This window comes from Megascapheus bottae, chromosome 20 (assembly GCF_031878675.1).
Source record: "Megascapheus bottae isolate mThoBot1 chromosome 20, mThoBot2.hap1, whole genome shotgun sequence".
In the NCBI taxonomy this organism is placed as follows: domain Eukaryota; kingdom Metazoa; phylum Chordata; class Mammalia; order Rodentia; family Geomyidae; genus Megascapheus; species Megascapheus bottae.
The window spans coordinates 4,751,715-4,775,405 of record NC_143528.1 but is presented as its reverse complement, the minus strand read 5'-3'; the positions used below and the strand labels follow the sequence as shown (position 1 = coordinate 4,775,405).

The window sequence follows — 23,691 nt, the reverse complement described above, 5'->3', positions numbered from 1 at the left end:
GCATGTGTTTAGAGCATTGCCAGCCATCCCTGAATCCTGTTAGGGGCCAGAGAGACCTTTCCTGAACACAGACGCTTCCCTAAGACTCGAAGGATAAGTCACCCGAAGGACCTCAGTGCTAGCAGCCATGTGGGGAGATGAATGTGAAGTGTAAGGGGAGATGTGCATGCTGGGAAGGGGTCACCTGTGCCCTAGGCACATTCCCCTCTCCGCTCTGCTCTTCTTCCTGTTCCCTTCCATTCCCGCCTTCCTAACAGTATCCTGTGACTGCCATCATCTTCTGGTCTTTTGCTGTGTCCACTTTCACTGCTTCCTTCCTGTCTCGAGTGCCACAGTTCAAGTTCTCTTTTCCTGGAGCATTTCAGCAGCTCTTGCCAGGCACCTAAAGAGGGCTACCTTCTAGCACTTGCACCTGGAGTTCCCCTCTGCTCTCCCCCACCCAGCCTCCCCAGGAAGACTGGGGCCTGTGCTTGGCATCCAACCCCAGGCCCAGTCCAACGGGTCTCATGCATACTCTGGCTGCTGCTGCAGCTGCTTAATGCCCCAGTCAGCCTTCTGCATAGTCATGTGAACTTCCCTCTCCTGTAGGTGGCTGTGGCGTGGGAAACCTGACAGAGCCCGTAGCTGTTTCACTGCGGCACTGGACAGAGGGGGCCGACCCCATGGCAGCGTGGTGGAGCCAGGAGGGGTCTGGGGGCTGGAGTTCTGAAGGCTGCCAGCTCCGCTCCAGCCAGCCCAATGTCAGCTCGCTGCACTGCCAACACTTGGGCAACGTGGCTGTGCTCATGGTGGGTGTTTGTAGTGGGAAGGTGAGGGGATAGAAAGAAATGGGTGGGGGGGACCAGGTATTCTGTTCATCTGGAACCAGAGATATGGAGGGAGGACAGCAGCTTTATTGTTATTGTTGTTGTTGTTAGCACCAATCAGTTCTACAAGTAGGTTTCATTCTTTTTTTTCATATATTTTTTATTGTAATTAATAGAAGGGTTACATGATATTCACCAGATAGAAGGTGCATTACTTCACAGACATTGATGCCCTTTCACGTCTTGGTCGTAGGTTTCATTCTTAACATATCCATTTATGCACACGTTCAGTGCTTCTTGATCAGGACAGCAGCCTTCTTGAGCCCTATAACCCCAAACCATCACAACTTGTGAGAAATGGCACAATGGCTTCTCCCACACCTTGCCATTTTCCTGCAGACAAAGCCTGTCCTCATTCTCATGTCTGGAGAGATGAAAATCTAGAACTACCTAGCCTAGTCTTTATGTATTATACTTTTTTTTTCTGTGCCAGTTTTAGGGCTTGAACTCAGGGCCTAGGTGCTGACTTTTTTTTTTTTTAAACAAGATTAGCACATAATCACTTGAGCCTCAACTGGGAGAAGTTAATTGGAGATAAGTCTCATGGACTTTCCTGCCCGGGTTGACTTTTAAACCATGGTCCTCAGATCTCAGCCTCTTCAGTAGTTAGGATTACAGATGTGAGCCACAGGTACCCGGCCATCCTGTACTTTCTAAGCCTTAGACTGTTAAAATGGAAAAGCAATCTGGGATTACTTCTCTTTCTGCTCATTCCCAACCCCATCACATTTCATGTGTTGACCTGAATAGACTAAGCACCGAGAGTCAGTCCAAAGCTGATGGGGAAGGAAACTGGCCAGAGGTGAAGGGGGGCTGGAGGGAGGCAAGACCCTGTAGTTTTACTTCTCTCTTCCAGGAGCTTAGTGCTTTTCCTCGAGAAGCAGGGGGCTCTGGAGCCAGCCTGCATCCTGTCGTGTATCCCTGCACCGCCCTGCTGCTGCTCTGCCTCTTCACCACCATTATCACCTACATCCTCAACCACAGGTGGGAGCTGCTGTGCAGGGAAGGAGTGGAGCAAGACAGCAGGTCTCCTCGAGGACTGGGAGGTGTTGGGGGGGGGGGTCCGTGTGATCTGCTCACCTTCTTGCTTTGCGTATATCTGAGTCTTCTGGGCTTGGAGAATACATTTTGTCAGTAAAGGACTTCCTCTGGTGGCCAGAGTTACACTCACACACATACGTGCTCAGACATAGACGTGGCTTCCCCTTTGTGGCTGTCCTGGTTGCTTTCAGATCCTATGGGTTGGGCAGCCTATTAATGAAAGCCATTATTTTGGGACAGTTCCATCCATGTGTCCCGGAAGGGCTGGCACATGCTGCTGAACCTATGCTTCCACATGGCCATGACCTCGGCTGTCTTTGCGGGGGGCATCACACTCACCAACTACCAGATGGTCTGCCAGGCGGTAAGCAGAGAGTGCTACAAGATGGGTGAGGACAGTCTAGGCATAGAGCAGAGAGATGCCCAGCAAGAAAAGGAGACTCATAGGAACAGGCCCCTGTGCCACTGTCCTCTGTGGTAATCTTAAATAGCGAAGAAAGGGTGATTTGGAGAGCTGGGCCAGGGGAGCGGGGAGAAGTGGAGTGGTCCAAGCCATTTCAGTGAAAATTAGAGACAGAGCTTCAAAATGGAGAGGGAGAACTGTAATGGAGAAGTTGGGGTCAGTGAGACAGCAATGGCTGGGTTGGAGAGACTCTGGGCTGGGAGAGAAGCCTAGGTAGAAATAGAACAGCAGTGGGGGACAAGCTTAATGGGTACCATGGGAGTGGGCAAGGGTGCTGGAGGCGCGGGAGGAATGGGGAGGCTTCTCGGGTGGCCCAGGCCCTCAGTCTCGGCTCCTCAACCCTAGGTGGGCATTACTCTGCACTACTCCTCCCTGTCCACACTGCTGTGGATGGGGGTGAAGGCTCGAGTCCTGCACAAGGCACTCACCGGGAGGGTGCCTCCTCCACAAGAAGCCGACTCCACCCCGCCTGCTCCCCGCCCCATGCTCCGGTTTGTATTTTCAGCTGTTGGTTTTGCCATGAGCCCTTGGGTGAATGAAGGGTAAACAGAAGGTTCCTCTGGGTGCCTCTCAAAAACCTTGGTGCAGCCAGGTTTTGGGGGAGGTGGTGATGGGGGCTCTGAGAAGCTAAGCAGCATTCCCTGGCTTCTGTGTCACTTAAGGTGTCCCTCTCTTAGAACAGTCTTGGCAAAACCCTGGGAGGAGCTGCAGGCCTTCCTTCCCTTATGAGCCTTGCATCCCTGGGCACAAAAGAAAACAAAAATGTTCTGACATTGACAGGGGAGGGAAGAAGAAACAGACATACCAAGTCAAGGATTCTGAGCACCTGCTTCTTCCTTCCTTCCCTCATCTCTCTGACCGCCAAACTCTGTTTCCCTTCCAGGTTTTATCTGATCGCGGGAGGGATCCCTCTCATAATCTGTGGCATCACCGCTGCTGTCAACATCCACAACTACCGAGACCACAGTCCCTAGTGAGCATCACTGTCCTGCCCCCGCTGCCTGCCCACCACTGTCGCGCGCACCTGCCAGCGCCTACCCAGCAAGGGACCCTCCCCTAACCCACTTATGAGCACACCGGGCTCTGCCTCCCCATTCCTGCCCTGCCTCATTGACCTCGGGGGCCCGTGAGCCCCTCTCATCCACCTCCTCTGTCTCCCCTCAGCTGCTGGCTGGTGTGGCGGCCGAGCCTGGGTGCCTTCTACATCCCGGTGGCTTTGATTCTGCTGATCACCTGGATCTACTTTCTGTGCGCCGGCCTGCACCTGCGGGGTCCTCTGGCACAGAGCCCCAAGGCGGGCAACAGCCGGCTGTCCCTGGAGCCGGGGGAGGAGCTGAGAGGTCCCACCAGGCTCCTGAGTGACTCTGGCTCCCTCCTGGCTGCGGGGAGCGCTGGAGTGGTGACCCCCGGGCCCCCGGAGGATGGCGACGGCCTCTATTCCCCCGGGGTCCAGCTGGGGGCGCTGATGACCACGCACTTCCTGTACCTGGCGATGTGGGCCTGCGGGGCCCTGGCCGTGTCCCAGCGCTGGCTGCCCCGCGCCGTGTGCAGCTGTCTGTACGGGGCGGCGGCCTCGGCGCTGGGTCTCTTCGTCTTCACGCATCACTGTGCCCGGCGCAGGGACGTGAGGGCCTCCTGGCGCGCCTGTTGCCCCCCAGCCCCACCCTCGGGCTCCCAGGCCCCCGGCCGAGCCCTGCCCACCGCCCCCGAGGACGGTTCCCCGGTGTTGGAGGACGGGCCGACCTCCCTCAAGTCCTCCCCGAGCGGCAGCGGCGGCCCCGCGCCGGGTCCTTGTAAACTCACCAACCTGCAGCTGGCCCAGAGTCAGGGCTGCGAGGCCGGGCTGGCGGCCCGCGGCGCGGCGCAGCCGGAGCCCCTGGGCCCGCGGGGGGGCCTGGCTCCCCGACACCCCAACAACGTGCACCACGGGCGCCGCGCGCACAAGAGCCGCGCCAAGGGGCACCGCGCGGGGGAGGCCTCCGGCCGGAGCCGGCTGAAGGCCCTGCGCGCCGGGGCGCCGCCCGGGGCGCCCGAGCCGCCATCCAGCGAGAGCGGCAGCCTGCGCCACAGCCCGTCCGACAGCGGCCCGGGCGGCAGTCTCCCGCTCGAGGCCGAGCCCATGCTCACGCCGTCGGAGGGCAGCGACACGAGCGCGCCGCTCCCCGAGGCCGCGCGGCCCGGCCAGCGCCGCTGCGCCAGCCGCGACAACCTGCGGGGCGGTGCGCCCGACAAGGACAGCAAGCGCCGCTCGTACCCGCTCAACACCGCCAGCCTCAACGGCGCCCCGAAGGGGGGCAAGTACGACGACGCGGGCGCCGCCGAGGCGGCCGGGGGCGGCTGCATGAAAACCGGCCTCTGGAAGAGCGAGACCACCGTCTAGGGCAGGGCGGGTGGGCTGGTTGCGGCCCACGAGCCCCTGCACGAGCCCGCCTCGACCCCCCGGGGAGCGACCGGCCATCCAGAAACAGGCACGATCCAGATCCGACCGCCAAGTTGTTCGGTGTTCTGACTGCAGAGTGGAAGAGCCCAGCCCGGGCAGGACGGACTCCTCCCTGAGTGAGGGAGCCGGGGCCTCTGCCTAGGTCCTAGGCACCTCCCCACGTTTGGTGGTGTGGTGAGGGAGCCATCCCGGCAGGTGCGCCAGGTGCCAGGCGCGCCAGGTGCCAGGCCCCAGGGAGTAAGAGGTGCTGCTTTTCAGATTAACTATGCAGAGAGAGGGGCGCATGAAAAGCAGCTCTGGAGATGAACTGGTCTGGTCCTGTGGGGTGGGGGCGCCATTCCTGTGGAGTGGGATGGAAACCTTCCTTGCAACTGAAATGGGCCTCAGAACAGAGCCCAATCCCACCCCTGAGAAACAGTCCCGGCCGGCAAGTGGTGGGAAAAGCTGGGGCTTGGATCTGGTCGGCACCTGTACACAACGTTCTGAAGAGTGGCTCTACCCTAAGCTGGCAGGTAGTGCTTGGGAAAGGCACTTAAATGCTCAATTTTAAGAGCCTCCCAACTCCCAAGGGACCAAGGAAGAGCCCCTCCTTGCCTCTGTGAGGCCATATAGAAGCAACCCTATACTCTGATTGAAGTCCACTGTAGGGAGAAACCTTCAAAATGTCAGACTCCCAGCTCAGAGCCCAAGCTAAGCCCTAGGCCAACAATTAAAGAGTTCCTGCTGCTCACCAAGAGGCCTCTGCCTCTACTACTTTAAAACCCCATCTAAAACAATCACCGTCTTTCACCACAAGGCCTAATGGAAGTACAGAGAACCCTGGGCCTTTGTGATGAGCAACAGGGAACCCAGGTCTAGTCCAGGTCCCTCTCCCAATCTTCATGTCACCCTTATCTGGTCAGAAGAAAGAGGACAAAGGGAGAGGAGAAACTATGTTCAACATCAGCCCTGTTATTTATGCTTGCTGCACAGACAATATTAGAAGAAAAAAAAAAAGCTTTGTATTATTCTTCCACATATGCTGGCTGCTGTTTACACACCCTGCCAACACCGTAGCACTGGAGAGCTTTTTTGCAATACGCTGGGGAAAGGGGAGGGTGGGAATGAAAAGTGCCAAAGAAAACATGTTTTTAAAAGCTCGGGTTTTATACAGTAGAATGTTTTCTAGCAGATGCCTCTTGTTTTAATATATTAAAGTTTTGCAAAGCCCTTTGAGTTATAGCTACAGTCCACGCAGTCATTTGCTAGTGAGACAGAGGTTCTCAAAACACCATACACACAAGTGGTGCCTAAAATGGATGGAACCCAGGTTTTCCCATCTATTGCTTCTCTGAGGGTTGGTACCACTGAGAATGCCAGCTGCTCCACAAAAACAGTAATTCAAACTGGGGCAGAAGAGTCTGGAAGGTTCCATAAGAGTTTTAGGGAAAAAGCCACCCCCTAGAATGTAAGTTATTTGCAACTTATTCTTCCCAACTCTTACTCCAGGATCTCAGGACCAAGCTAACTGGACCCCCTTGGTTCCTTCAAATAAGACAACATTCAAGGCCACATACACTTCCTTCCTGTGACTTGACAGGCCTATTATTAAGCTGCTCAGAACAAGATAAAGTGCCCCCAACTGGAGAACCTCAAGGAGGGTTAGGGGCGCCCATGGCAGCCTGGCTAGCAGCTTGGGCTCTCTGGAAGTCCTTTACTTCTTGAGGGGTCCGCAGGTACTGCTCTATCTCACTATCAGAAATGTTTTCATCTCCAGTCACTGTGGAGACAGGGCATGTGCTATGGTTCCGTTTGGGGGGCTTCAACATGCAGGGTGGGAGGAGAAGGGCAGGACTGGCCGGTCGCTTCCCTTTGGCTACATGTGAGGCTTTGTCCTCCACTTCCTCTGCTTCCTGTCTTTGCTGCTGTCTCTGCAGCTCCTCCTCGGACTCCACTTCTGCTGTCCCATTCCGAAAGGCCATTCGCATTAGCAGGTGTCGGTGCTGGAGAAGGTCATCAATGTGCTTGACCACAGACCGCTTGTCAAGTTTCAGAATCTGCAACCAGGCCAGCTGCCCAGCCATCTGCAGCAGCACAGCCAACAGTTCCTGCAAGCGGGAGGCAGCAGGGTAGGGCAGGTCCACATTTGCCAGTTTGCAAAATCGGGCAAGGGAACATGTTAGCCGATGTGAAGGCTGCAGAGACTGCCATGCTAGGAAAGCAGCTGCAGTGATCACAGGCAAAGGATGCCGACCCGTCACCAGCCACGTTTCATTTGCCAGCTCTACCAGTTGCAGGGTTCGAGACAGCATCTTGTCTTTGTCTTCCACATATTTGGCTGGCACAGATGAGGCCTGGAACAGTTTGAAGCTGAAATAAAACAAAATGAGGTTGGGGTTTCAATGATGATGGGGGAGAGGCACTGCTCTTCTCTGGAAGACTACTCCACTCAAGACAGGGAGGCTGCAGGGAGCACTCAAGCCCTCTGGCAGCAGGTTCACAGAGATAGAGAAAACGAGCCAGGATTCTGCTAGACAGGGGACAGGTCAAAGAAAGTAGCAAGGTTCAAAACCTTCCTGTTACACCCAACTCTTAGTACTTTAACAATTCATCACTAATTCTACACAAAAATGTGCCCTGCTAAGGATTAGGGGAGTGGTTCAAATGGTAGCCCTTGCCTGGCAAGCACAAGGCTTCGAGTTCAAACTCAAAAAAAACAAAGAAAGGGCTGGGAGCTTAGCCTAGTTGGTAAGAGTGCTTGCCTAGCATGCATGAAGACCCAGGTTCGATTCCTCGGTATCACATACATAGAAAAAAAGCCAGAAGTGGTGCTGAGGCTCAAGTGGTAGAGCTCTAGCCTTGAGAAAGTCCAAGGACAGTGCTCAGGCCCTGAGTCCAAGCCCAGGACTGGCAAAAATAAAAATAAAAAAAGAAGATGGGTTTTGTTATGTATATAAATACACAAGAGTTGAACAATTTGCCCTAGTCATGCAGCTAGGAAGTAACCATCAATTAATTGTTTATTATTTTGAGACTGGGGGGGGGGTCTCATGATGTAGTCCAGGCTGGTCCTGAACTCTGCCTTAGCTTCTGCTTCATTTGTGTGTGTGCAAGTCTTGGGGTTTGAACTCAGGGCTTGGGCACTGTCCCTGAACTTTTTTGCTCAAAGCTACCACTCTACTACTTGAGCCAGAGCTCTACTTATGGCTTTTTGATGTTTAACTGGAGGTAAGAGTCTCACAGACTTTTCTGCTTGGCTGGCTTCAAACCTGGATCCTTAAACCCCCACCTACTTAGTAGCTAGGATTAAAGGGGGTAAGCCACTGGTGCCCACTTTTTACCTCAGCTTCTTAAGTGCCAGAATTACAGATGTGTCCCACCACCCCTGGTCAAGCATAGCATTTTTTTTTTTTTTTTTGCCAGTCCTGGGCTTAAGCTCAGGGCCTGAGCACTGTCCTTGGACTTTTTCTCAAGGCTAGAGCTCTACCACTTGAGCCTCAGCACCACTTCTGGCTTTTTCTAAGTATGTGGTACCAAGGAATTGAACCCGGGTCTTCGTGCATGCTAGGCAAACACTCTACCACTAGGCCAAACTCCCAGCCCCAAGCATAGCATTTTAAAAAGCCTTAAGTCTTCTACAATATTTGATTAAAAAACAACAACATTATATCTACTTAAGTACAAACAGCCGGGCGCAATGGCTCACACCTGTAATCCTAGCTACTCAGGAGGCTGAGATCTGAAGATAGCGGTTCAAAGTCAGCTAGTTCAAAGTCAGTCAGCACTAATGACCATGAGACTCTTATCTCCAATTCACCTCTAAAAAACCAAAGTCGCCCTGTGGCTCTAGGGATAGGGTGGTAGTCTTGAGTTGAAGAGCTCAGGAACAGTGCCCAGGCCCAGAGTTCAAGCCCCACGTACAACAAAACAACAAAAAACCCCAAGAACAAAGTAACAACTTCTAACTTGAATTCTACCATCAATTACTATCCTTTCAGCTGTGTTTCCATGTGGTCCTACTGAGGCAAGGTTGCCACCACAGCAACATATGTCAGAGGCACATTGATAAATGAGTGGTGTGACTCAACAACCCTGAGTGACAACATGAAACTTCTTCCTACGTCATCAGGTTACTAAAGTGGCAAAGGAATGTGAAATTACAGCCCTCTAAAAAGTATACCAGTTAACCTCATTGGTGGTAGGCACTGGATAAGAATAGGTTTGGCCGGGAATTTGGCCTAGTGGTAGAGTGCTTGCCTAGCATGCACGAAGACCTGGGTTCAATTCCTCGGTACCACATACATAGAAAAAAGCCAGAAGTGGTGCTGAGGCTCAAGTGGTAGAGCTCTAGCCTTGAGAAAGTCCAAGGACAGTGCTCAGGCCCTGAGCCCAAGCCCAGGACTGGCAAAAAAAAAAAAAAAAACAAAACAACAAAAAAAAAGAATAGGTTTATCACCCAAATCCTATCACATGGACTCTAGTCATAGCCATAAGTGAAAGACACATCCCATCCCACAGTGGCCTTCTAGACAGGTACCTGCTGCAGTAAGTCTTCACCAAGTCTGCTAAGCACAGAGATGGCACATCTAACCCCAGAAGTTTCACTATCTGCATGTAGGTGCCAGAAAACATATCCAGGTCTGCATATAACAGGGTACAGATGGTTCCCATGGTAAGGGGCCAATTATGCTGCCGGCAGGTGATTAAAACACAGCAGCCCACCAACACCTCCTTCTTCTGCAGCCTGGCAGCACGGATGCCAGAGTGCCGGTATGCTTTTTGGTAATAGGCAATTGCTGTGTCCTCAAATGTTGATGGTAACTGGAGCACTCGACAAAGGTCTCTCACCCGGCGAAGACCTAAGAAAACCCACAGCAAGAGGTAAGAGTTGGAGATCAAGATGGATGCCATTGGCTTACCCCTAGGACCTTAGCTACTCAGGAGGTAGAGATCTGAGGGTCACAATACAAAGACAGCCTGGGCAGGAAAGGCTATGAGACTCTATCAGCACTCGGGCCCTGAGTTCAGACCCTAGAACCAACACACGCGCGCGCACCCGCACACACACACACTAAGAAGTCTAAGGAACTAGGAAACAGCTATTTATGAAGTTCTTCTATGAATCAAATAAGTGCTGCTGCAGATACCAAATGTACAAATACCATAGCTTTTTGGATGGATAGGGAACACTTTATGCAGTTCGTTTGTTCTTTCTTCCTCCTCCTCCTTCTTCTTCTCCTTCTTCTTTATTATTATCTTTTCCCCTTGGGTGATAGTAATGGAACCCAGAACCACATCCTTGCTACACAAGCTCTCTACCACTAAGACAACAACTACATTTTAGCCCTCAGTGGTGCAGAAATATTTGGGGAGAGTTAACTCCAACTCACCATCTTTTGGAGGTTAGTTTTATTTCTAGCTGAGCCACTTTCTTAGGTATTAGGGGTTTAACTTACCATCCCATGCCCCATGCTAGGCACACATCTACCAGTAAACTATAGCCCTAGCAAAGTTTTAGCCAAGCTCTTGAGGGTACCATAAACATCCTACATGATTACTACAGCTCTCAAAGCCACAGCACTCTGCTTTTCTATATATGTGGTACTGAGGAATCAAACCCAAGTCTTCGTGCAATGCTAAGGACCTCTACCGCTAGACCAAACTCCCAGCCCCGTTTAGCTCCTTTTCCTCAAGGCCAGCACTCTACCACTTGAACTACAGCACTACTTGTGGCTTTTTCTGTGATTAATTGGAGAAAAAATTCTCATGGACTGGTGATCCTCAGATCCTGGCCCCCTAAATAGCTAGTGGTATGAGCCACCAGCGCCTGGCCCTTCTTCCTTTTTTTTTTGATGTTGCAGTTTTTACTTGTGTTTGATTAAAATCAAACCTCAGGCTCTTGCTCCTCCTACCTCAGCCTCCCAAATGCTGGGATTACAGGAATATACCACAGTGTCCAAATCCTCCAATTGCTAGTTTTTTGTTGTTGTTGTTTGTTTTTATTTTTATTTGTCGGGATAATGTATACAGGGATAATGTAGTTACATTGGTCAGGTAGTATTTGCATTACTTCTCCCACATCAATACCCCTTCTCATGTTTTTGTCCCCATTTCCTTCCCCTATCCCCTCCCAATCATCTTGTCTTCCCCCTTTTGCTTCCCAATTTGTTGTTTTATTTGTTTTGTTTTTTCCAGTGTGTTTGTATGTGTGCCAGTCCTGGCACTTGCACTCGGTTCTTGGGCACTGTCCTTCAGCATTTTTGCTCAAGGCTAGCACTCTACCACAGCTCCATTTCTGCCTTTTTGTTGGCCAACTAGAGATAGGAATCTCATGGACTTTCCTGCCTCAGCTAGCTTCAAATCAAGATCCTCAGATCTCCGCCTCCTGAGTAGCGAGGATTACAGACATGAACCACTGGCACCCAGCTTTCTCTTTACATTTTTTTTTTTATTAGCATCAATAAGTTGTTCAAAAGGGATTTCATCTCACATGTCCACATATGGATACAAAGTTCTCTGATTTACCCTTGCTACCAAATCTTTATTTCTTATAGTCTTGTAGTCTACCTCACACCAGGAAATGTACTAAGATAGTCTAGACTATCAAGATTTTGTTGGTGGTGGTCACAGGGTAGGAACTCAGGGCCTGAGCGCTATCCCTGAGCTTTTTCACTCAAGGCTAGAGCTCTACCACTTTTAGTCACAGCACTACTTCCGGTTTTCTGGTAGTTAACAATCTCAGGGACTCTCTCCAGCCTGGGCTGGCTTTGAACTGTGATCCTCAGATCTCAGCTTCCCGAGCTAGGATTACAGGCATGAACCACTAGAGCCTGGCTTCAGGATCATTTCTTTAAAGCGAATGTATCAGCTGGGAGTGTAGCCCAGTGGTGGAGGGCTCGTGTAGCATGCATGAAGCCCTGGGTTCAATTCCTCAGTACCACATACACAGTAAAGGCTGAAAGTGGCACTAAGGCTCAAGTGGTAGAGCTCTAGGCTTGCGCAAAATGTGTCCAAGGACAGTGCCTAGATCCTGAGTTTAAGGCCCAGGACTCCCCGCCCCCCAAGCTACTGTATTGTAAAATGTTGACTCTTACCTCGTTGCTGGCTTCGACTTATTTGTTCATTTTCCCCGGTGCTTCGTGAATATGTTACTTCTATAAAAATAGGAACAACCAATAGCACATTTAGTCTATTCCTCAGACCCTTACTCTCCCACCACACAAGGTCAGAAAGTAGAATTCAAGTCAGTGTACATCTATCCACTCTCTGTCTCACAGAAGATGCCATAGATGCATGGGGAAAGGCCCATGTGGTTTCCTATGTCCATGGCAGCACCAAATCCAGAAAGTGAGGAAGGTTTGGTTGCACACTGAATCAACTCCAACAGCTCCAGTCTATCGAAAATTTCAATAATCTCTACCGTACATTCAAGCTAGGCAATTTTCCTGGCTGCAGATTTTTTTTTTTTTTTTTTTTTTGGATCATAGGCTTGTACTCAGCCCGGGCCCTGTCCCTGTGCTCTTCGGTTCAAGACTACCACCCTACCCTTGAGCCAAGCCCCACTTCCCGCTTTCTAGAGGTTAATTGGAGTCTCAGGTCCTTTTGTGCAGGGGCTGGCTTTGAATCTTTATCCTCAGATCTCAGCCTCCTGAGTAGCGGGATTAAAGGCATAAGCCACCCCATCCTGCCTGCAGATTTTTTTTTGAGGGGGGGAGGGAAAGGAGAGGGAGCATGTTTCAGGGTCTTCAAAGCAATGGAGAGAGACTGTTGTTGCCAGTTGATACTTAAAAACTCTGGGGACCAGGCGTGGTGACTCATATCTGTAATCCTAACTACTCAGGAGACTGACATGTGAGGATCAACGTTCAAAGCGAGCCTAGGCACAAAAGGACCTGAGACTCTTATCTCCAATTAGGCTCTAGAAAATGGGAAGTGGGGCTTGGCTCAAGGGTAGGGTGGTAGCTTTGAGCTGAAGAGTTCAGGGACAGTGCCCAGGCCCTAGGGTAGGATGGTAGCCTTGAGCTGAAGAGCTCAGGGACAGCGCCCAGGTCGAGTGCAAGCCTCATGACCCTCTCCAAAAAAAACAAAAACAAAAACCAACTCTGGGAGCAATTCTGGTTAGCTCTACATTCTTTTTTTTTACCAGTCCTGGGGACTGAACTCAGGGCTTGAGCACTGACTGTCCTTGGGCTTTCCCCAAGGCTAGAGCTCTACCACTTGAACCACAGCAACACTTCCAGCTTTTTTGTTTTGTTTTGTTTTTGTTTAAATGTATGTGGTACCGAGGAATCAAACCTGGGTCTTTTTGTGCATGCTAGGCAAGCACTCAACCACTAGACCAAACTCCGGGCTCCAGTTCTATATTCTTTTTTTTGTTTGCCAGTCCTGGGCTTGAGCTCAGGGCCTGAGCACTATCCTTGGACTTTCTCAAGGCTAGAGCTCTACCACTTGAGCCTCAGCACCACTTCTGGCTTTTTCTATGTATGTGGTACCGAGGAATCGAACCCTGGTCTTCGTGTATGCTAGGCAAGCACTCTACCACTAGGCCAAACTCCCGGCCCCTAGTTAGTTCTATATTCTTAAAAGGATTTACCTATGATCCTTCAACTGTGAGCAGGTAATGTGACAGCATTGTTGACCATTTACTATGCCCACCATACGCCGGACTCGGACTGGGAAACACAAAGGAATGGCAGTTCCAACACCTTCAACGCATTCACTTAGGATGCCTTTTCCCATTTGTAAATGTGCACGAGACGGGGAAAAGGCGGGGGATAAGAAGGGAATTCGGTGTGAGCCGCTGCACGGCGCCAGGCCCGGCCATGGGCGGGCCCAGGTAGGTACCTCGGAGGTTGCCCTCATCCGTGTAGGTGGTGGTTAGGGTCCCCTCCGTGACCACGCAGCCGCAGTCGGAGCACACGAGCTGACTCTGCGAATAGTGTGAGTCTTCCACGAGCTCAGCGGAGCCACAGTCCGGGCAGCGGCCTCCGCTCGGCATGGCCACTACCTGCCCAGCGCCCAGGGAGGCCCCGGCTCGTCCACCAGCCGCAACCGCCCGGCAACAGGAACTTCGGAGGACCCTTATAGAAGTTGCAATGCTTCCTTCCGGCTGGACGGAAAGCGCGAGTTTCCGCCCCGCCCCGCGGCTGCGCGCGCCACTTCCTGTCTTCACTTCCGAGGACTCGGATAGAAACCAGAACCAGGAATCTAGGTTCCGGGACTGAACTGCGTTCCAAGTCCTTCGCTGTCCGTAGTTTGAGGCGGATCTCCTTGGGGCTAGAATTTGGGTAAAACTTTCTACCTTCTTGGACCTGTGCGGTAGACAGGAAATTGTTGACATTCCTGATATACTTTTTTTTTAAGTGCTAGTGGAATCGCAGGTTTTCTATTGTACGTGTAACAAATGTTGATTTTGGTCATAGTGGAAAGTAGAATGCTGTAGTCTAGTGGTGGAGAGCTCGCCTCGCCTGCAAAGCCCTGGGTTTGATGCCTCGGCACCACATACACAGAAAAGGCTGGAAGTGGCACTGTGGCTCAAGAGGGCAGAGCTCTGGCCTTGAGCAAAAAGTGTCCAAGGACAGTGCCCAGGCCCTGAGTTCAAGCCCCAGGACTGGGGGGGGGGGAGGGGAAGAATGCTGTAGTAAGAGAAATTGTGCTGTATTTTCCAGAGCTGTTTACCTTACCTTAGTTACATTCTTTCTATCCTTTTCAGTCTTCCCTTCCCTCCCTCCCTCTCTTCTTTCCTTCCTCCCTTTCTTCATTTTTGGTGCCAGTCCTGGAGCTGCACTGCCCCTGAGTTTTTCACTGAAGGCCAATGCTATTCCACTTGAGCCACAAATCCATTTCTGGCTTTTTGGTGGTTAATTAGAGATAGTCTCACGAACTTTCCTGCCCAGGCTGGCTTGGAACATGATTCCCAGATTTCAGCGAACCACTGGCACCCAGCCTCTTCCTTTCAAAAATGTTTTTCTTTTTTTTTTTTTTCAACTGTAAAATGAGGGAACTGAATTAGAATCTGGGGTGGGAAACTCAAGACAACTTCAGAGCCAGGCAAGGAACATCTAAGTAAACTTTGACGTGAAACAATTTCTATTAGTGAGGCTTTTGGCAAAATGGAATGTGCAAGTAGATTTATTGAGACGCATTTAAGACAGCTTCAATCTGGTGCAGTGGTTTACATAGTAATCTGTGATCCTAGTCTCCTGGGAAGCTGAGATTGGAAGGACTATGGTTTGAAACCAACCCAGGAAGAAAAGTTCACATGACTCTCATCTCAATCTAGCAAAAGGGTGCAGTAGTGAACATCTCTCATCCCTGCTACATGTGAAACATAAATAAGATGGTGGTTCTAAGTTGGCTAAGGAAAAATCAAGACCATATCTCAAAAATAATGAGAGTAAAAAGGGCTAGCAAGCCTGGGCAGGAAAGTCTGTAAGACTCCCCTCTCCAATAAACTACTCAGAAAAAGCCAGAAGTGGTGCTCTGGCTCACTCAAGTGGAGGAGTGCTAGTCTTGAGCTGAGTTCAAGCCCCAGGACTAGAAAACAAAGTGGAGGGACTGGAAGCCCGATCAAAGAGTAGAGGACTGGTTCTGGCCTACCAAATGTAAAGCCCTGAGTTCAAAGTCCAGGACTGCCAAACCACAAGAAACAAGATGTTCCAAGATTCTAATTCTGAAGTTCCTAGCTTGCAATATAGTATTATGCTATTATAAAAACCAGTCTTTCAAATGTGTTGTGTGTGGTTCTAAATTCATATGTAGAGTGTCTGAATGTTCTCTACTGACCCATGAACATAAAGCAGTTAAATTTCCACCTTCAAATTGTCCACATGAGGATCACATGAGATTGCTAACAGCCTTTGAAGAAGGATTGAGGAACATATCATGATAGAATATTGTTGAGGAATATTTGTAAAACCAAAAATTTCAGAACATATGAAAAACAAAACAAGCACAAATACCAAGCAGGAGAATCCTAGCACTTGGGAGCACAGGTTGATAGACATTCAAGGTCGGTTGGACTACACAATGAAATCTTGTCTCAAAAGTAAAAGAAGCAAACCAAGAAAAGAACATTTTAGTCTCCCTTCCATTCTGCATTCATACCTCCTTCCCAAGTGTTAGCTTACTCAGTGTGACAGTCACTCCTTTCGAGAGAAATCTCATTTACTATTACGGAGCATGATACCAGCTGATTGAGGGATCCCCCACAATCCTTCCCTTAAGCTTGAAGCAGTTGCCCACACCACCAGGGGGCTTCAGCATAGTAGCCACAGATGGACCTTGCTATGGAATACTCACATGATATATGGATGATGATTGATAGCTGTTTGGCAGGTCAGCATCAAGACACACTTACCCCTCAAGAACATCCATTCATTTTAGCACACTCAACATTCTTACTGGGGAGTAGACCCCTGTCCCTGCATACAAGGTAATTAGCACAGGAGGTATTTCTTTACATTGTTACACAGATGGCAGATCACATTGATGCTTTCTGTAGTGTGAGAATCACACTGTGTACATTTTGAGTATCAAGGGGAGGAAAAAAGAAAAAACAGATCAGGATCATCAGGTGACGGTGATTCTTGCCCATAATCCTAGACACTGAGAAGGCTGAGATCTGAGGATAAAGGTTTGGAGCCAGCCTCAGCAAGAAGTCTGTGAGACTCTTATCTCCATTAACCACAAAAAGTCAGAAGTGGAGATAGGCTTACGTGTTTAGCGCTCCAGCCTTGAGCAAAATAAGCCAAGCAGAAACTTGAGGACCTGAATTCAAGAGCCAGTATTGGAAACGAAAGCCTCTCTTAAGGTGGACAGGTTGTAAGAAGAGTAAGTTTTCATCAGGTGTCATACTCTGCTAAGCTGTGTAGGCCTGGGAACTCTCCAGGCTTCTGGAAGAAACCAGTATATTTAGAAATATGTTTGTGGCACTCCAGGAGATTAGAACAGATCCATCCCATCCTCAGTACCCCCTGGACTACCACAGACTCTTCTCAGTGTTATTGGCATTAGTGATAAGATATCTGATGCCTCTCTAATGAATGGCCAGAGTGGGTTGGGTTAGACACTGAGAAGGGCATTGGAAAGAGTTCTAGACATAGCCAGATGGGCAATGTTGGCCTTGAAGGCACAACTTTCTAGATTGAAAAGGGAGGCACTGAAGGAAGGTCGCCTAGCACCTGAAGGAAGCCCAGCCTCCACTGGTGAGGTGTGTGAATAGTCCACTGAGCTGCCGACCTGTCTGATGTTCCCTTGTCTGCACGCCTTTGTGGGACCCATCTGGGGAAGGGCAGCACTCACAAGAATGCTCCATTCTGGTGAAAACCTGTTCTAGGTGGACCTAGCGGAAGCATCCAGTTGATGGTATTCCTCAGCGGTGGGGTCATTCTAAGCTAAAGGGGGGCAGTCACAGACACAGCCCGCTGTGCTCAAGGGCTGTAACCAAACACCAGCCAGCCGACTTCCTCCCAGCTCACCTGACTGAAACTGTGACTAACCCAGTTTCGCTCTGAGCACTAGGTACACTTTCTCATCATTACCCTGAGCCTGGTGGTTGTGACAGGCCTTGGAGCCTCTCACTAGATTTCCTTTCTACCACCTTGATGTTTCAATGACACTCATTCTTTCCAACACTAACTGGTGTACAGAATCACAGTACATGACCAGGACTTCCTAAATTGTGTTTACTGTCTTTGTGTTTACTGAGTTATTTAACCTGACCCTTTCCCCCTCCTCCCTCCCCCTCCCCCCCTCCCCCAGCACAGAACATGCTAAACCCTTACTTAACTGCTCTGCTGTGGCTTCAACAATTGAAAGTTCTGATGATTCTCAGTCTCCTTATATACCTAACAGCATCATTATTTATCATGACAAGTAAATAGTTTGTAGCTTAGCACATGGCAACAATTCATCTCATATTTGCCTTCTGGCCTTCCATTTGCAGTCAAGACTTAACCTAAAGGGAGTATTTGATGCATATGGATAAAGGCAGGCTTTCCCACAACACTGTGACAGCCAATCTGTGTTACCAAGGAGATAGTTCCCAGGGCTTAATAAACAGGTTTCTGTGCAAAATAGTGGGAGATAAAAGGCGATGACATTTTGGGGCTTGGGAAATGCTAGCCTCACAGGGCCAAGAAAGGCAGTTTTGAGTTGGAAGTGATGGCTCAAGCCCTATTAAAAAGCAAGACTCACAGGCCCCAAAGAGGATACCTGATGAGAAACCCAACCATGGGATTCTTTTGTTTAGATACTAGGCTCAGGTGTTCAGGGTGACTATTCTGTTCAACCGTTGGCCTTACTGAGAGATGGGACTAGCAGCCTTCAAGTTTTGTTGTTTAACCTCTCTTCTAAGAACATGTTACGACTTACTTAGAAAAATCTACAGGCATCTATGCCTTTACTTTGTCTTTATCTTTCACTTCCTTAGTATGGCACAAGACGCTGGGCTCAATCTCCAGCACCAAAACCAAAACCAAACCAAATCCATTTGAGTTGGAGGGTGGGAGGTGGAGATGTTATGGTGCAAAATGGCAGCAGAACCCCAACTGACAGATCCCCATGGGATGAGAAATTTGTCACACACATCAACCCATGAGGTTTTTCTGGCAAGGCAGAAGAAACCATTATATATACACTAAGTGCAAACACAGATCTTCAAAAGGTAGTACCATTTTATTTAGTGTTATAGGAAATTTTAGGTTACTTTTTAAAAACAAAACCAAAGAAATTCATAGTAATAAAGCAGAAAAAAATTTTAAAAAGCAGAAAATAATCCTATAAATCCTTCAAATACAGGGAGGGGAAAGTCAATTTAGTAACTCACAGAGTAAATAGGAAACTTGAGGGTGGTACAGATACTAGAGACTAAGTTCCCCATCTAAAACAAATTTTTCAGCATTAAGGGATCCTTAATTAGAAGAGAAACAAACAAAACACTGGAGCTGGGGTGTAGCTCAGTGGTATAGTATTTGCTTCAGCTTGCACATAGCCCTGGGTTCAATTCCCAGAGGGAAAGGAAGGGAAGGAAAAGGAAAAAAAGGCTGGCTGAGAGAAGGGATGCAAGGAAGAAAGAGCTCATGTATTTCAACATTAGTAGACTCAAGACAGTATGTGGCAAAGCATCATGGACTCTTTCTCTGCAGTGCTGCACTTCCGTTGGGAGGCATACAGCTCACCTATTCACGCAGGTGCACAGACACAGGCCTCTACTGGTCCACCTCACCTCATTAAGGCTACCACATGAGCCAGAGGCTCATGCCTCTAATCCTAGCTACTCAGGAGATTGAGATTTGAAGATCACAGTTCAAAACCAGACTGGGCAAGAAAGTCTGTAAGACTTTTTTTTTTGCCAGTCCTGGGGCTTGAACTCAGGGTCTTAGCATTGACCTTGAGCTTTCTCAAGGCTAGTGCTCTTACTACTTGAGCCACAGCACCACTTCCAGCTTTTTGAAGTGTCTACAGTACCAAGGAATCGAACTCAGAGCTTCATGCATGCTAGACAAGCACTCTACCACTAGGCCACCAATGATCCCTTCCCCTCAATGAGACTTTTACTACCCATTAACCAGCAAAAAGCCAGAAGTGGAGCTGTGGCTCAAGTGGTAGAGCCCTAGCCTTGAGTGAAAAAGCCAAGGAAGAGCACAAAGGCCTGAGTTCAAGTCCTAGTACAGTGCAGGGGGGAGAGAAAAGGAGAAAAAAGGAAGAAAAAAAGAGGGGGGGAGACAGGACATCTACTAAGGAATGAGATGCTGTAAAACAAGTGGGTCATGGGTGAGCATGGGTGAGATTTTTCCTTGAAGCTGAGTTCTAAACAAAGCCCCACTTGTTTCCATGCAATGCATCCCCACAGCAGTGAATGGCAAGTTCCAGCTCTTTGTAGGTATACAGCAGATTCAAGAGCTCCAACAACCCAATCCACCGACCTCTGCTGCTAGCACAGAGCTAGGTACAGCTTCTCTGAGATAAACCCCCTCCTCAGAGCCCGTGTTGAATCACCAAGGACAGTTAGTAACTAACTGAATGACCTCCAGGTTATCTACGTTATGTGGTACAGGAATGCTATAAACTAATTTTCTTCCAGCTCTGGCAGAAGCCAGACACCCATGGAGTCAATTGTCCTTCATTCTTCAGAGTTCCCAAGTGGCATTTAAGAGCACGGGAATTCACTCCTCTCTATATGACACTGCCTGACAGTCACTCAGATACTAGCCACAGGTATCTCTGAGCTCCTCATGAACAAGGCAGGTCCATACACCATCTGTTCCAAGGCAGAGAAGCCATGCAACACACCCGCTCCCTCGTGCCCTGGGGTTGTCACAGTCAAATACATTTATATCAAGTAAAAAACAAATGCACGAACAGGAAGCAGAACAGATACATATGCATGCACGTATGCAGTTTTTGTTATAGGCTTATCAATAAATCTCATAGTACTATAAAAATACAAGTCATCTGAGAAGTTTACAGTGTTTCCCCAGTACTGAAGGAAAGAATTAAATTAAATTAAATAGCTGTAGGTTATTAAAAGCCAGTTAGATAAATGAACATACAGTGTCACCTTCATATTAAAGTGCTCCAATCTACATAATGCCACAGAAAGCACAATCCTGAAAAGGGATTAAGCAATCAGTCATCTTGCTTTCTACCCTCCACAGGATGTTCCCAGAAGAGATTCTCAATTTGCCAACTGCCACTCTCTTAACCCTACCCTTGCCACTGGCCTGAGATAATTTTCTCTCAGGACTGATGTCAAGACTTGATGAGATTCTATCACAACCAGGAGGGGGAAAAAACTAGCAAAGCAAACTTTTCTAATTCCAGCATGAGGTGACCAGTAGTGAAATTACCTTAAAAATCTGTTGTGATGCTATTACTTAAGAGAGGCCAAGTGCCCTAGTTAAAAATAGTTATGTATGTTAATCTAGTTTTCAAAATATAACAACCCACCAGGTGCCTGATACACACCTGTAATTCCAGCACTTGGGAAGCTGAGGCAGGAGGCCAGCCTGGCCTAAAAGTAAAACCCTGCCTCAAAAAAAAAAAATAACAACTCAAAAATAAGGATCATATTGTTCCTTGTAATTGCTTATTTATTTATTTTTGCAGGGCTAAGGATGAAATCCAACACTTCATGCATTATAAGTAAGCTGAGCTATATCCCAGCCCTGCTCCTTTAACAAAGGAATAAAGTATCTGTGAACCTATTCACTAAAAAGATGCAATCATTTAAAGCTAAGGCACTTCTGTTCTCTACTGCCTTTTCAATTAAATTAAACCAAACTAAATGAACTAAAACCCTTCATTATAACTTTTGTATCCAAGACATAACTTGGAATTCCTTTGAAGCAAGGTATTCAGGAGGCAAGCTAAGTATGTGATGCTGGGACAGAACCCAAGACTCACACATGCTGGCTAAGCTCTGTACTATAAGCCACATCTCCCAGCCTGGCCCACCCTTTTTCTAAAGGAGTCACTGGCCTCCATTGCCCTCCAGGAAATGCTCCTTGGGAAACCAGCAGGCCAAGTAAAGGCACTAGTGGAAATAGCTAAAGGAACTGCCTGGGACTGTCTTAGCAGGCTACCCTATCCCTTATGAGAGTGAAGGTACTGAACAAGCCAGTGGAGCCAGCAGAGGTTTGTCTGTCACCAGAAGACAGCTCTCACCGAATTCCTCCCCCAACTGAGTGAAAGTGATTAGTATCTAGAAGACCCTGTGGTTCAGATGTTAAGGCTAGAGAATGGTGGCTGCTGATGTGTGAAAGAGGCACACTCTAGTCCAAAAAAAAAAAAAATCCAAGAAGCCTAGTCAATTTATTGATATCAAAAATTTAAATCTATGCCGGGCAAGGTGGCTCACCCCTATAATCCTAGCTACTTAGAAGGCTAAGATCTGAGGATCACAGTTCAAAGCCCGTCTGGGCACTAAAGTCTGTGAGACTTTTACCTCCAATTAATCACCAAAAAACCAGAAGTGACGTTGTGGTTCAAGGAGTAGGGCAGAAGCCTTGATCTGAAGAGCTTTGGGATAATGCCCAGACCCAGAGTTCAAGCCCCATGGCAAAAAAAAAAAAAAAAAATTAAATCTACAGCTGAAAAGTCACACACCTGAGTTGCTCCAAGAGCCAGCAAGTAGGCATAACACAGCACCAAATGTATAGGCCCGTCCTTTCTCACTTCCTCCTAAATTTTAATGGCTGGAGGATGCATATTGGAACATTTTTATTATGCAAGAATAATCACTTCAGTGTTAAAATAGTATCAGTATCTATGGTACCATCTGGCTCAGGATCAGTTCTTATTAACCATATCTCTGGTGGACATAAAGTATCTCCAACCCAATTAAAGGCACAGTGGCATTTAAAACTATAACACTGGGCATGTCCAATAAAAGAGTCATTATAAGAATTAACCTGACTTCAGCTGGTAGACCTCACTCTTTCCAGATAAAATGCAAGGGAGATGGTGACTGGCAGGCTGTCTCTTGGTGATTAGCAGGCAGCCCAAGGCCTGAGCTGGCGAAAACAGGCTCATAAAAGCACCTCAGTGTTGGATTCTGGTGATTCACAGTTTTCCTGCTTTTTTGCCGACCTCAGCCGGAACGCGGAGGATGTTGGGAGTTTCTTCCATGACCCGGACTAGCAGATTGTCAATATAGTCTTCCAGTTCTCGGACTTGGAACTCCTTCTTAGTTATGGTTTCCTTCTGTTTGAGGACCAACTGGATCAGCTCATCATGAGTCAGCTGCGCATAGGCAAAGGCAGGGTCTGAAGGGTTGTATTTCTTTGGAGAGAGAAGGAAGGAGAAAAGAAGGTTATAAAGTCAGCATAGACACAACTATTTAAAAAGAATACAAAAGAGGAAAATATCATTAGTGATCTGAGTGTTTTAGGAATTCTCTTTTCTTTTTTTGTTGTTCTAGTACTGGGGATTGAATTGACAGCCTTAAGCTCTTGTCAGGGTTTTTTTTTTCCCCCTCTAATCATGGAAGGCTCTATCACTTGGGCCATGCTTCCACCTTTGGCTTTTCGGTGGCTAATTGGAGAAAAGGGTCTTATGGACTTTTCTGCCCAGGCTGGCTTCAAAGCTCAATCCCCATATCTCAGCCTCCTGAGTGGCCAGAATTACAAGTGCGAGTCACTGACACCAGGTTTATGTGTACTTCTTTATTTTTATTTTGTTGTTTGATCCTTTAAAAGAATAAAAATCAGAGGCTGGAATATATTAGTAGGACTATACATGAGGCCCCGAGTTCAATTCCCAGTGCCACCAAAAACTAGACAAGAAAGAGAAAATGAGGGTAATGAGCCAGGTATGGTGCTGGTGCTCACATCCACTGTCCCTGACACTTGAGAGGCTGTGGCAGAAGGAACCAGTTGGGAAATACAGCAGGGGGGGGGGGAGAAGGTTAGAAGAATCTGGTGATCAGATTGGTAGAGCGGCGGCTCAGAGACACATACCTCCCCCAAACATTCATTTCATATTGGCAAAATTTGCAGACTCAATGCCAAGTGCCACTGGGCCCGTCATCTCTGACAGCTATCAAGGGCATACTTTTTGGATACGCAGTGGCCTGTCCTAGAACAGAGGGTTCCCTCTTCTGATGAGAGTAAGTATCCTCCCTGAAAGTAGTTTTTAACCAGCATTTATAAAATCTGGGATGATGGGACAATACGAATCCTACCGCAAGCCAAAAAGGGCTGAACCACAAGAAGAAACACAACCAGAAGTAACATGATTGTATCGAGTCTCCTGGAAGGAGTAAGTGAACTTTCTGATAATCTGTTGAGGAAGTAGCATGATGTATCAAGGCTCCAGGAAGGAATAAGAAATACATTTTCTGCTGTTTGTGAGATGTGTAAATTGAAAGAAATCAGATCTAAAGAAACCATGAACTGGGA

The 23,691-nt window shown here is 48.4% G+C and overlaps 3 protein-coding genes across 5 annotated transcripts in view; 1 reads left to right on the top strand and 2 right to left on the bottom strand.

Moving 5' to 3' along the window:
* Positions 1-4,750, top strand: part of Adgra2 (adhesion G protein-coupled receptor A2) — a 38,061-nt gene extending 33,311 nt beyond the window's left edge. For both annotated transcript variants that reach the window (XM_090353924.1, XM_090353923.1), the window contains exons 14-19: positions 589-788; positions 1,723-1,850; positions 2,148-2,271; positions 2,716-2,861; positions 3,254-3,343; positions 3,535-4,750. In XM_090353924.1, the coding sequence (XP_090210050.1) occupies positions 589-788; positions 1,723-1,850; positions 2,148-2,271; positions 2,716-2,861; positions 3,254-3,343; positions 3,535-4,750 (1,904 nt within the window). The remainder of the gene's footprint in view (positions 1-588; positions 789-1,722; positions 1,851-2,147; positions 2,272-2,715; positions 2,862-3,253; positions 3,344-3,534) is intronic.
* Positions 4,751-5,745: 995 nt separating this feature from the next.
* Positions 5,746-13,886, bottom strand: Brf2 (BRF2 general transcription factor IIIB subunit). The gene is made up of 4 exons (XM_090353922.1): positions 13,634-13,886; positions 11,884-11,943; positions 9,327-9,648; positions 5,746-7,159 (listed from the first exon to the last, which is right to left on the bottom strand). Exons 1-4 carry the CDS (start codon positions 13,785-13,787, stop codon positions 6,442-6,444), a joined length of 1,254 nt encoding a protein of 417 aa, XP_090210048.1. The 5' UTR covers positions 13,788-13,886; the 3' UTR covers positions 5,746-6,441.
* A 5,351-nt stretch (positions 13,887-19,237) lies between these two features.
* The window catches only part of Rab11fip1 (RAB11 family interacting protein 1), a 36,573-nt gene continuing 32,119 nt past the window's right edge, over positions 19,238-23,691 (bottom strand). For both annotated transcript variants that reach the window (XM_090353920.1, XM_090353921.1), the window contains one exon: positions 19,238-22,573. In XM_090353920.1, coding sequence (XP_090210046.1) covers positions 22,355-22,573 — 219 coding nt within the window. In that variant the 3' untranslated portion in view covers positions 19,238-22,354. The remainder of the gene's footprint in view (positions 22,574-23,691) is intronic.

Bases quoted from the DNA above. Each gene is read 5' to 3' on its own strand.
- Brf2 (XM_090353922.1), bottom strand. From the start codon at position 13,787: ATGCCGAGCGGAGGCCGCTGCCCGGACTGTGGCTCCGCTGAGCTCGTG. The intron at 11,944-13,633 runs GTACCTACCTGG...CTATTTTTATAG, and splicing joins GGATGAGGGCAACCTCCGAG to AAGTAACATATTCACGAAGC. The intron at 7,160-9,326 runs GTACCTGTCTAG...GTTTTATTTCAG, and splicing joins GTGAAGACTTACTGCAGCAG to CTTCAAACTGTTCCAGGCCT.